This window comes from Homalodisca vitripennis, chromosome X (genome assembly GCF_021130785.1).
Source record: "Homalodisca vitripennis isolate AUS2020 chromosome X, UT_GWSS_2.1, whole genome shotgun sequence".
NCBI lineage: Eukaryota > Metazoa > Arthropoda > Insecta > Hemiptera > Cicadellidae > Homalodisca > Homalodisca vitripennis.
The window spans coordinates 149,495,231-149,509,376 of NC_060215.1; the positions used below are offsets into that span (position 1 = coordinate 149,495,231).

At 34.5% G+C, this 14,146-nt stretch overlaps 1 protein-coding gene across 2 annotated transcripts in view; it reads left to right on the forward strand.

The window, feature by feature from the left end:
* The first annotated feature begins 2,086 nt into the window (after nucleotides 1–2,086).
* LOC124370002 (solute carrier family 25 member 40-like) overlaps nucleotides 2,087–14,146 on the forward strand; it is a 32,733-nt gene continuing 20,673 nt past the window's right edge. Inside the window, exons 1-4 of one of the 2 annotated variants that reach the window (XM_046828267.1) lie at nucleotides 2,087–2,255; nucleotides 4,200–4,395; nucleotides 7,114–7,274; nucleotides 12,925–13,207. In XM_046828267.1, the coding sequence (XP_046684223.1) occupies nucleotides 4,218–4,395; nucleotides 7,114–7,274; nucleotides 12,925–13,207 (622 nt within the window). In that variant the 5' untranslated portion in view covers nucleotides 2,087–2,255; nucleotides 4,200–4,217. Of the gene's footprint in view, nucleotides 2,256–3,585; nucleotides 3,648–4,199; nucleotides 4,396–7,113; nucleotides 7,275–12,924; nucleotides 13,208–14,146 lie in introns of those variants that run through there. The other variant, XM_046828268.1, reaches the window with a different exon arrangement.

Consider the following 14,146-nt stretch of genomic DNA (forward strand, 5'->3'; position numbering starts at 1 on the left):
CAGTTTTTTACACACGGCTAGCCCATTGCTAAACAGCTGAAGGTCAACAACTTGAGCACTTAATATATAGCAGGTAAGAGGTTCTCAGCTTATCCCCTAACGTAGTAGCTAATTTTTGAGTGCATAGTTTTGGTAAAAGGTGTCTTAGACACTTTTTCTAGGTAACATTACAATGAACGTCGTAGATATGTTTTCTTCGTGTCATAGCGTTTCTATTAAATATACCTTTAAAATGACATGTCACAAGAAAGGGGTTGCGGTTTGAAAATTTAAAATTACTCCTTTCTATCACACTTTGGAAAGGAGAGTTTTAATTCTAAAACGAAATCAAAAATGTATTTTAATAAATATACTGGTGAAGATTTGACACTGATATCTCAATCTGTTTGGAATATATCCAGGCGTATCAGGAATTATTTTACACCCTTAAGAAAAAAGCTGTACTTTCTTAAATGTGAATCTAAAATAAAAGTGTAAATTAATAGTAACTACATCAAGTCATGTTGTTAGAGCGCAATATTATAGTTACCTTCTAAAGGTCTTTGGGTGGTGAAGTAATCCCCACGTCTGATGGGGCCTGATGAATGTACATTTAAAATATACAATTGCAGTAAAATTAAATATTCTCAAATACGTCACAAAATAAAAAATATAACTATTGAGATTCACAGGTAGTTGATTAGTTCCCTTTTATGACCCAGCAATCAAGGCCCAAATGTTAAGAAAATTATTATTCACTAGTGTCCTAAGTAGTAGTCGACTAGTCGGCTGATTTGACTAATCATGCTACTGGAACGACTAGGTAATATTTAATTAGTGATTTTAGATTTACTAACTGTTTTACTAGAGTGTACTCGTACTCTTCTCGTACTTAATACAGAAAAGATTATTGAATTTAGTTGACTTATGACTAGCCATTATTCTTTGAAGATATAAAATTAGCAAATGGTTTTAGTTTATAATGATTACATGTTCACATCACAACTACTCTGTCCTAACCATAGTATGAGGTCTATACCATAACCACTGTGTGCTGTGCCAAATTCCAATCGACTATTTAACAATTCATTAATAAGTTGTCATAACATCTGTTACTTACAGTATAACAACTAACGAATATACTCTAATTTATAGTTGTAGATTAAGTGAACAAAGATACTAGATCTCTATATCGTATTGTTTGCTTGTATTTACTTTGGTAACATTTAAAGATTTGGTCACCATGCCTTAATTGATTATTGTGGCATAGGAAAACAATTAAGAAAACTCCCTAATGACGTAAATCTGTATTTTATAGAACGTGGGTAGAGTCCCAGAGAACTGATATAACTAAATCATTTTCTAAAACCACTAATAATGGTAATATTAGAGGAGACATCCTTATTAAATTCTAAAATCAAATAATTACACAAATGTATGTTTGAATAATTTTGCTGTTTGCCCTAATAATACCTTTTTCAGGTAAGTGATATAAAAATATCAATTTAAGTATTTAACACCTTCACTGTTTGTCTATACTGTGTTCTTGTCTTGTCTCTGGAGGCTACTTCATACTAGTGCGTCTGCTGCAGTCAACGTTTTAACTAATTTGTTTAGGAGTTATTTTTGTGATTACTATTCAGGTATTATTTCTCCTGGCCTCTTAGTGTTACTGTAGGAATTAATTTTGAATTTTGTTAATACGACTCGATTTTTGTATATCTTGTACTGAACATTTTTGTATCACCATGAGATTTAAACCAATAATAGAATTTCAGGTTCAACTCCTTAGTAATAAACAAATAAACTAAAGTCACGACGATATTATAATCTGATCTCGATATTTTAGCAATCAGATTTACACAACCAAATTACGTTCAAAGTTCACAATATTTAAGTTATATTCATTTTATACAGTTATTATATTTTTAAACGAGGCACTTTTAATTTATTTGAAACAAAAATATATTGATAAAATATTAGTAAAAATTACAATATTAGATTATACGTAGAGTATTTGTTTTGTAGATCCAGTGGTGCCAAAGCAATGTAGATAGGATATTGAAAGTCTGTGATGGAAGAAGAAGACCTCACTCTCACCGGCCACCACACTAATAATGAATGATCAAATTTGTGTGTGTCTGTTTAGTAATTTAGTATTGCGTAATATATTTGAATTCGGTGACTTTAATTTAAATCCCCTCTAAAACAAGTGTTAATCCTTAAGTGTTTTGAATTGGTTGTGGAATCAGCCAAGTCTACAATTTGGTGTAGAAGTAAGTCAGTAACATACTAAATATAGGTTAAAGTAATGTTTAAAGATATCCGGTACATGCCGCTTATAAGCTAACCTAGGTAGATAATCTTCATGCCTAATACTTCAGTTACAATTGTTCATACTCATTTTCTTTGACTCAAATATTCATAAGCATTTTGTATGATGTGTAGCTGATTGCATAAAGGTTCGTTTAATTCTGATAATATTTATTTAGTATTTAAAATAAACTATTCAAATATCGGATAGGCCTTAATTCTAATCAGAATACCGCCAACTTTAAATGTCTTTGAGAGAATGGTTTCAATATTTCCTGGGAGATTATCTAGGATCTTATGCATTGCTAGTCTAATAAATGGCACATATCGGTGACTTGGAAAGTTCAGTATACTTTTATTTTGGCAACAAACTCTCTCAAGAGTTCGTGATGAGACACTAGAATTTTAAACTGATAAATTTGCCACTATCACTGGTCACCTGTGGAGCCTTTAAGACCCCTAACTTTGAAAAGTTGTCCGATTTTCACAGAATATTATTTAAAACAATTTAATAAAAAAAAAACCCACAAATATTCATATCCGTACTAACCTTGGGGAGGCTTGGAAAACCCTGATAAACCGCAAAACAGAGATTGTCAGTGTTCAAGTACTTGGTGCTAACCTCATTTATATGATAACGTACAGATTTGTTGAATTGAAGAGGTAATTTAACAACTTTGTTGACTTGACAACCTCGAAGGCCTTCCATTAGAGGGTATTTTGAACCCTTACTAGTAAAAGTTGGTTATTTGTAAAAGCTGGTATAAAAAAAATTTTTAACACGTGTTACTATGTCCGTTTTTATAAATTCCATAAAATATTTTTCGGGGTCCAGAAATACTACCAAACAACATGTCAAATATTGGGATATTGCATCTTTAAATTAAAAAAAGGATTGCGGGAATTGTCTTGTTTTGGTTAAAACTAAGACTCCGAGCATGCCCGATAAAACATTCTGACACACATACACAGTTCACTGTGATTAAAATTCAAGTGGATGGTTGATCCATTGTTAAGACACGCACTCGATCCGAACTGCAGTGTACACAATATCTAATGAAGCAATGAACCAGAGCGCTCAGATAAAAAATTACGCTCTTAGCCACAGAAACATTGAGGTACACAGATATCGAGACACACAGCAAACAAACAGAACATCAAAATATTGAAAATACAGTATTTATGAATATAGCCTACCCTCTAAAACCATGTTTGTCATTTCCACCTTCTTAAACCATATATATTTTGTTCAGGTGAAGGAAACAGGATTTTTCCGGACATTTGCAATCGTTCAGTGATACAAAAAAAATCAGTAACACTACGTTTCGAGATCTGCATTCTGATCTCTTCTTCAGGTAAACACCTAACTAACCTAACACATAATTACAAAGTAGGTTAAAATAAACAAATCATACCACCCTTGTAAGTCTGGAATCATAACCACCATGTTGTGTGTTAACTTCACTAACCCTAAAACATGCACTTAATAAAAAATTAAACACAACACTAATTAATAAAACTGAACTACAGAATACAGGTCACAATAAGTCAAAAGGAGTGGGCCTTTTTTATTACTGGTTTATGCTAGGTGAAATTCTTAAAACCATACTGTGACTCTGCATTGGTTTATTACAAATACCTGTTTGCTTGATACTTTTGGTTTTCTTCTTAGTTTATTTTTCAGAACTGGTTACCAAAGCCACCTAATCTTGACTGATGCCAATTTAATGTATGTAGCCTCGATTTATTTCCTTTTATAGAAAGGAATGAGTTCAGGTGGATGAGCAGAATATGTTATTAATGTGAAACTTGTGATTACTGGACTGTACATTTTCATTAATGTGTTAAATTATAAGATTCAATCAGTACCCTATTAGTGATGAATAATATCTTGAATTATGTTTCAGATTATTCTTATATTTAACATGAGACAGACTTCCATTAATTCTCAGTACAAACTATATGAAATGGCAACTCCCAAACCTGTACCTTCCCCCCAAGTACACACCGAAGTTCTGTCACAGAGTGACCCGAGATTCCGAGTTAAACCATTCCAACAGATGGCAGCAGCGTGCACTGGAGCAGTCATGACGTCATTGATCAGTGAGTATTATTTCTTATATGTTTTAACCCTTATAGCGCCATATAGTTGCTGCCTAACTTTATAATACCGCTTTATTTATGAAAAAATGAGCACTTATTTTATTTTCCATTTATCAATGCATTTTGTTTATTTTGTTTGTGCAGCTTAACAAAAGGAAAAGAAACTGCATTGTAATGTTTTTAATCCTTCTATATACGAGGGGTATTAGAAAAATAAGGTTCCCATGATTTTTTCAAATAGACAGCTCTATATTTCTACTTAGTGTTATACATCAATTTAAAAGTTAAGCTGTTTTTCCACATATCACCGTTTCTGTCCAAACACTTTTGTAGACGATGCTCCAACTTTTCTATCCCCATGTTGTAGAATTCTGCCGCCAATCCTTTGAGAAATCGAGTAACCTCTTCCTTGACTTCATCATCGGTACTGAAGCGTTGGCCACCCTATTGTTCCTTTAATTTTGGGAATAAGTGATAATCACTTGGGGCTAGGTCTGGGCTGTAGGGGGGATGGGGCACAACAGTCCAGCCAATATTTGTCAGCAGTTCTTGAGTTTGACGTGAGACATGAGGTCGAGCGTTGTCATGGAGAAGCCTCACACCACTGGACAATTTTCCTCTGCGGCGGTTCTGGATCGCGCGTCTCAGTTTTCTTACTGTGTCGCAATATCTGTCAGAGTTTACTGTGGTTCCTGTGAATGGTGATTCTCCGATCTTCAAGCAATATTGTCTCAACTTTTTGAACAACTCCATCTGAAACTGAAGGCTGTTCACTTCGGTTTTCATCGTGAATTTCCATGCGGCCTTCACTGAATTCTCTACACCATTTCCGAACGTGTTGAACAGATATGCAGTTTTCCCCATAAACTTCGATTAACTGACGATGAATTTCAACAGGTGAAATCTGTTTTGCATTTAAAAAACGTATCACAACACGAATTTCGCATCTGGCGGTAACAACGATAGGGAGCTCCATCTTCGAAAGCAGCTAGGCCGGCACTGTTGGACGTAGCGAGGCGAGAGTGGTATGGATATAGGAGAGGGACAGCTGATGAGTAAGACAGTGTTGCCAGATTTGTCCCAACATGTCGCATTCTGTCTCGGCGGCATAGGGAACGTTATTTTTCTAATACCCCTCGTACCCACAGTACACTTAATTTTCTATTTAGCTTTATAGCCTATTTATGCATTCGCTATTCTTAAACTTTTATTTCATAAGTTTCAAATATCCAAGAAAGAGAGTAATAAAACACCTGAAATGACGCAGCTGTTTACCGTTCAACTATTCACACCCTTTCCAAATGTTAATGAGTAACATTTTTATTAATGATATTGTGACCAAAGTCGATGTGGGGGCATTGCTGTTTGCTGATGATATAAGTTTTTCAATGAGATCTCTCATGCTTGGGACTGCAGTAATCTTCAGCTTAACATTGACAGAGTTAATGAAATGAAATGAAAAATGTCTTTATTTACAGAGGCGAAGTTAGGACTTAAAAGTCCTCTCTACCACTTAACCTCCACAGAGTTAATCAGTGGTGTGAGAAGAACTCGATGACCTTGAACAGGAATAAATATTGTCTTATGTCTTTCTATCGTTGTAGAGAGCCTATTCTTCACAACTATCCCTCAGGAGGTGACCACATTATTCAATGCTCTGTAGTTTGTGATCTAAGTGTTATCTTTGATGCCTGTCTCTGTCCACAGAGGCACATTGAGGATTTTTATTCCAGAGCCAACAGGAAGCTCGGCCTCCTTTATAGATTTCCTGCAAATGTATTCAATATACAAACTCTCACAATGCTGTATGTCACCTTAATTCTTAAATACTGTTGTGTGATCTGGTCTCTTCACTATAATGAACATTTTGCTTTTGGATAGGATACAAAGGAGATTGTTGGAATGAGAATTGGTTTCCCCTATCTTTAAGTGCTATTTGAAGAACTAGCTAATCACGTCCTTATACAATAGAAGACAACTTCCGGACACCACATTTCTATTCAAGCTTCTTAACCATTTTATCGACTCCTCATTTCCTCAGTCGAATCGATTTCTGCATCCCTACTGGAACTCGCTCTAGAGACACCTTTGGTCGCAGGCAACATGAAAGCTTGGCAATGAACTTTCCCTTAAATTGAACTTCTTCACTTGAGTTTCATCACTTTTAAGAGGAGCGTTCTCCAGTTTTTGAATCGCACGTAGATGAAGACTCCTCCTTCATTGTGATTGGTTTGTTGTTGTTAGAATTGTTGTAATGTCTGCCACTCGAGCTTAATGTGTTTCACATTATTCTTGTTGTATTTAATATGTTTATTGTTTGTTATATATTGTTGCTAAGTGGTTGTACTGTTGATAAATAAAATCAAAAGAGACTCGGCGCGACAGTAGGGTACGCATGCGACATTTGAGTGGTACTACCAAATTGCCATCTGTGAGACAAAAACTGATCTAGCATCGATCAATAAGCACAGAGGTGGTCACATGGTATGCAGCACATCTCTAAACTTCTGAAACATACTTCCCAAAGCAAACAATCGCTTTGCATTTAAAGCATGGTCAGCCCTCATACTTCTATGCACTTACGGCCCTGCAAGGGTTAGGTGTGGATAAAAATTTTAAAAAAATGACAAAGTCACAATTTAATATACAATTCCTTATCTTAAACAAAATTAGGATATTCATTTAATACTGTAACATTCAAATTGTGACTAATTTCAGTGACCCCTCTGGATGTTGTCAAGATACGGCTGCAGGCCCAACAAATGGCGTTGTTATCTAAACAATGCTTCATCTTCTGTAATGGATTAATGGACCACGTTTGCCCCTGTCTTGGAGGGGACCAATGGTATCGTAGACCCAGTCCCTTTACTGGCACCTTGGTAAGCAACAGATCTTTTTATTGGTATATCCTCAACTTCTTAAGTTTGCAATGTGAAATAGATCTTTATGGTGAAAATAGTTAACATATTTAATTTAGAAAAAATAATTTTAAATAAATATATGTTGTTTTAGATGGTTATGAAACATGTTTATTGGGCTTATAATAAATGAATACAGTTTTTTTATTTGTAGAGAATTATACCTAAAAAACCATGATTAAGCCGTAAGTTTCGTCCACCATTTAAAACACCTTAAGAAGTTGTGAAATTCATATATAGTGCGTGAAAATCTCTAAGACTTCAAACGGTCATAGTAGACAGTGGGTAATAGCTGGCCAATCGTAGCTGACCGTAGTTTGCTGGTGCTTGGTTGACACTAGCGAGTTCGCGGTGATATGGTACAACTGAATTGCATAAACAACATCAATGCCTTAACCCTTTGACGGCCACGGGCCGATATACTGGCTCTCGAATTTCTTTTTCCGAAACGGCCGTGAGCCGAGATAATCGGCATAGAAAAATCAGTTCGAAAACGGCATCGCGCCGAGAAATCGGCACCCTTCATTTGATTAAATTATTCCCTTACCTCTTTATTTTCGGTTTGTAATATAATATCAAAACGAAACGTAAACATATATCCTTTCAAATTATTATAATTTATTATAAAATGTTTTTACTTTTTTTTTGTTCAGTAGAAAGATGCAATTCAGAAGGCAGTGACGTGTCAAACAAGATGTTCGGTTCTCTTTGGAAGCAGCTGTTTGTTCGTTGTGGCTTTGTACACTTGGTTTTGTTCTTAGACGTTGTAATGTGAGGTTATGTTACATTTGCTGTGAAGTTTAGTAATGTTTCTTTTCTGGTTTACATTTAGCAATGAGTAACAAAAGACGTCGTGAAGCATCGCCTGTAAGTGAGGACACATTGTTTTCCTGTCTTCAAAATGCTAATGTAAGGACTATTAGTAATGACACTTCCAATTATGATCTCTTTTCTTCTGAAGACAGCACTACTGACTTGGACGATACGGACGATGATCCTACGTTCGATCCTGCCAATTTAGGACCGTCTACATCACAAACCAGATTTGGTCTGCCCCTACAAACTAGGCCCTAGATTTTTTGATGTGAGTTCTAGTTCTGATTCTGAGCAAAATGTTAGCTTAGGCCCTAGTGTAACAAATATTCCAAGGCCTAGAGGTAGGCCTAAGGGTAGTACTAATGCTACTCCTAATGATAGTGACTTAGCCTATTCTCCAGAAAGAATATGGGTTCCTGTCAGTGAAAATGATGATTCATCTATTAGGCCTAAACATGATTTTTCATTCAATGAGATTCCTGGTCCAAGACATTGCCCACCTCCAGACTCAGCTCCCATTATGTATGTGCTGCTTTTTCTCACTAATAACCTTATTGAAAATTTTGTTACCGAGACCAACCGCTATGCTCAAGATGCCATAAATAGGTAGTGGAATGAACAGGGTATGGGAAAAAGTTTCTTTTGCGGAAATGAAAGCTTTCATAGCAGCAAATTTGAATATGGGACTGAATAAAAAACCTTCTATAGATATGTACTGGAGCTCTTCTTCTTCTCCAGGTTACACCATGGTATTCTCGATTGTTCAGCAGAAATAGATTTGAAGATATTTTAAGATTTTTTCATATGGTTGACAATAAAAAATTGGCAAAACACGGTACCCCCCCATATTATGACCCCACAGCAAAATTTCAGCCACTTGTAGACCATGCTAATAGAGTTTTCCGTCAATATTATATCCCTAACCAGCATCTAAGCATTGACGAGTCCTCTAGTTGGAACCAAAAATCATACCCAACTATTGCAGTATATGCCTAACAAAAAGCACCACAAATGGGGGATCAAACTTTGGGGTGCTGTGTGATTCCGTCTCAAATTATTGCTTAGCATTCTTTTGTTATAAAGGAGCTAAAAGCAATGAAGACCAGGAAAACATAAGAAAAAGAGGTCTAGCTTTTACTGTAGTTACAAAATTATTGGACATGGGGAACTATCTGAACAAGGCTTATCACTTGTATACTGATAACTTTTTCACGTCCATTCCTCTAATTGAATATTTATATTCAAAAATGACATTGTAACAGTACAATCAGGAAGAATAGGAGAGGAATCCCTGATGAATTGTTAGGAAAATACAAGGTAGGGATAAAAGATACATGAGGAGTAAGGAAATTTTAGGTTTAGCTTATAGAGAGAAGTCATCTCCAAAAAAGTCAGGTGATTCTTGTGTCCTTCTGATAGCAAAGCTGCTAAACGTACAAGTAAGCAAGAATAAGGGAACAAAAGTGGTAATAAAAACAAAACCAGACATGATCCACCAGTATAATAAATTTATGGGTGGGATCGACACCACGGACCAGATGTTATATTCATATCTAGAAGACGAGAGCGTACCGTAAAATATTGGCGTAAGATCACATTCAATATTTTGTCTAGAATGATTTTGAATTCTTATATTCTATACAAAATGAACTGCAAAGACAAACCTAAGTCACGTTTGAATTTCACAATAAATGTTATTGAGACACTTGCTCAAGACTGGCTAATTGCTAAGAACATTCCCAGCTAATTTAGGAGGAGGTGATGGCCAAATGCCCCTTAGTCGGTTTGGAATGGATAAGATTCCTGAAAAGAAAGAAAAGAATTGCTGTGTCTGCAGTACAAAAAATCAAAGAAGGAGAACAAGACTGCATTGTTTAAAATGTACCAAAGGAGTACATGCAGAGTGTTTCCATAAACACAAATGTGCATAAAGAAGCACAAAAGACCGTGTAAATATTGTATATAGATTTGTTAACTATAATTATTATTGCTATACATTTTTAAATGTTCATGTATAAAGTGTTTGAAGACAATTGTGTAAACAAGAGAAAACTATAAGGTGACCATTGTACAGTAATTCACATGGCCTATGGACAAACAAAAGTTACAAGGTAAACACTTGTTATACCAAACTTTCATGTTGATTCGCATGGTGTGCTGTGTTGTATATTTTCTATAAAAATATTTCTAAAAACTTTATTTCTGAAGATATCCATATGATTTTTTCTATACTTGTTTGAAAATATGTATACTTTCTTATAATAATAATGGTTTCCTTGAAATAATTTTTTTTATCCTAGTTGTCACCAATCAAACACAAAAAATAAAAAAACATCCTAATTTTTTGAAAAAAATAAATAAAAATAATAATAATAAAAAAGTTTAATTGTTACAAAAATATATTTTGATGCTTTTATATATACTACTAAATAAAACAAAACAAACATCACTAAGATACTACTATTATAGATGAGTTACACCAGTGTTTGTAGGAGTGTGTCAAAAGTGCCATTTTGAGGCTGGCCTTTTTGGCAAGTAATCTGGATATAATGGCTGGGGTGTTTAGAAGTACAAATGAATTTATGGCTTGGCCTTCAAAGGGTTAAGATGGACGTGGCAAGATATAAGAAAAGTGTGTTGCGTTTGTTTATTATTTAATGTTTCTACCTAATAATAGATACTGATGCACCTTAAATATTCCATAGATCAATGAATGTACATTTTTACCGTAAATCTTGTATTCTTCACAACTATATGAACGAGCTTGGGATGACTACAATTTCAAAAATCCCTTCGGGCTACGCCTTATTGGTCTATAGTGCAAAATTCTATATCGGTCCTAAAGTTTTATTATAGCTAATAAATATTATTAATTGAATGATAAATGTGATCAACTGTTCTGTATAAACATTGTTTAACGACAGCACAACCATATGTTTAATTCATTTAACCACTATTTTCAATTTGTGTACAATTGTAATCTCGAAAGCATAGAGTAAACTTGATAGTAACGATGCATATAGTTATTTTAACTTTTTCTGAAACTGCTGTTGAGCACATAGTAAGAAAATATCCAGAAAAGAATATTAAACATTTAAATAAAAATACACTTTTAACTGTACATTTTAGCAAATATTAAGTATGCAGTGCTTGTTCAGTACTGTAATGCAGATATTAAAGACAAAATTACTTCTAATTCTTACTATAAATTTAAAGACTATTATGAAACCCATCTTAGTTCTCTTCTGAAAGAAGTAGGCTTCACAGACCTGTGTGTGTACATATATTTTCTTGATCAGGGAAACAAGGAGAAGTTAACCATGGCACAATATATAATAAGACTGGAGTAAATTACAATGGCCATAAATGGCCACACACTTAAATGGTATACACTTTTTGGCATATTTTTGTGATTGAGGCAATACTGTAAGGCAAACTCAATATTGATGTCGGAAATATAATTCACTCCAACCAGATGTGTTTATAGACGTACAAAGCTTACGAAATTGTGTGAAAAGCTGTCATTGCTAATAATAATCTATAAATGTTTTCTTGATTGGCATGAGTTAATTTTTAACTATACTATTTACGACATATTTACAAAAATAGTTTAGGTTTTAGTTTACTGTCTTATACTTATGTTGTGGGAGAACAGTGTGTGAAAACCCTCTTTACATTTTTCTCGTAAAGTCAAAGTCATTTGCTAATGCTTCATAGGATTTTCTGGCCAGCAGTAGGGTTGTATCACCAGCAAACATCAGTAGTTTGCAGTCTTCTTCGAGATACTGTGGCATATCATTTGTCAGTGAAATAAAAAAGTAAGGCCCATTACAGAGCCTTTAAGTACGCCTTGATTAGTAGGGAAGGTTTGGACTTTACCTTTTCCGTTGATCTAATGTATGTTTGTCTCAGTTCAACAATTTGTTTTCTTCCCTTGAGATTTTTAGGTTGTGCATTATTAGATGGACCAGGTAATCAAAAACCTTACTGGAGTCGAGAATAATAGCCGTTACAAAGTTTTTATCTTCAAGATTCTCAAAGATAAATTGTACTAGTTTTACAATCGCTGTGGTGGTTGATCAATCCTTGACAAATCGATGCTGTTGGGTCATTGAAGGATTTTGTAGATGCAGTGATCTATGATTCTTCTCAAAACCATTCTCTCAATTATCTTCGAGAATATTGATAGGAGTGATATTGGGTGATAGTTGCTGACATCCAGATGAGAGTCGCTTTTAAACTTACCTTTGCTACTATTAATGCTGAGCGGAAAATGGCCTGCCAGCAGTGACATATTGGTTATTTTAACTAGAGGTTTAGTTAAACCCTACAGTTCTGGCCTTCGCCTTCTGTACCCTTGTGTAATAAATGTATCTTTTGATAACTTGACAACAACTACAATAACATTTCATAACTATGCATCGATTGCCTGCCATCAACTGTTATGAACAATTTTTTATTTAATTTTAACTCATTAATTATAATAATTACATTTACTGCCAGAGCATACAGTTTCTTAAATGATTAAATGTTCCTATACAATTTGAGTAATTTAAAAAATAATAAGTCCTAATTTTGAACTTTACAAATAGTCAATGATTGAGCCTTTAGCCTTTTTCTCAAAAAATATCTAGACCATCAGATTTTGGTAGTCCGGTATATAAAATACCTATGAATGATGGAGTAGCCCTTATTATTCAAAGGAGTTAAATAAATAAATCATATACAGTGATTTTGTTAAAATTGGCAGACTGTCCTTTTAGGAAATTGTAACAAGTTTTATTGTTTGTTGCAGGATGCAATAATCAAAATTTCCCGCAATGAGGGCATAACCTCCCTCTGGTCAGGGCTAAGCCCCACACTGGTCCTGGCAATACCTTCAACGGTTGTGTATTTCACTACTTATGAACAGCTGCGCACTCGACTAAATGACCGCTATAAAGACCCTGTGACCAACAAGCAGCCTATCTGGGTGCCAATGTTGTCTGGACTGACGGCACGGTTCTCCGCTGCGACTTGTGTGAGTCCTATGGAGCTCGTCAGGACAAAAATGCAGTCACAGAGATTGAGTTATCTCGGTAAGTATTTAGAAACTCCAAAAGGAATTTGACTGAACATAAGTTGAAACATTTTTTCTTTGGTACCTAGGCACAGCCATATTTAGTGCACAACACGTTAAAACACAAATATATGAAATACATTTTACATCTCTGTTGCTCTGTATTGGTTTAGTAGCTTTCTGAGGAGTGACAGCTAGGTTGTAGAGATAGTTGAAAACAGTTCTGGATCAGTCCATAAATATCTATACCCTTCCTGCTATTTAGAGGCAGGTGTACCCCAAGAGTCCGTTTTAGACCTCATATTATTTTTAATTTCTATAAATGACTTACCCAAGCAACTCAATTTACGTGGCAAATTAATTCTCTTTGCTAATGACATCCAAATCTGGTAAGAAACGTGACCTAACTCAAAAACGACATGAAATCATTAATTTAATTTTTAATTGGCTTAAAGCAATCAAACTTTCCTTAAATATTCCCAAAACATCCATACTTCATTAGAATCAAAGAAGAGCTTGAAATTCCTTTTTATCAGAATAAATTAACTTCCACAAAAAATTGTTAATTTCTTGATGTTACTTTGGATGACAGCCTGGGGTGGAAAAATCACAACAGTCAGTTACATGAGAAACTAAATTTAGCATCTGTAAAATTCAAGATTTGACGGATTTAAGAACAACATAAACTATTTATTTAGGCTATTTTGAATCTGTAATGAGATATAGAACTGTTTGCTGGGGTAGTTCACCATTTATTGAACAGATTTTCAACACTCAAAAAAGAGCAATCTGAATTCTAATAAATTTTAATTTAATGAGAGTTAAATTTTTAGTCTTTAAATTTTGACAGTGAGCATTATTTACGTAATGAAAGTTTTAACTCAAACTTACAAAAGAATAGAATCCTATCCATTTATCTCCCATCATATATATAAAACAACCCATTTTAAAATATCTT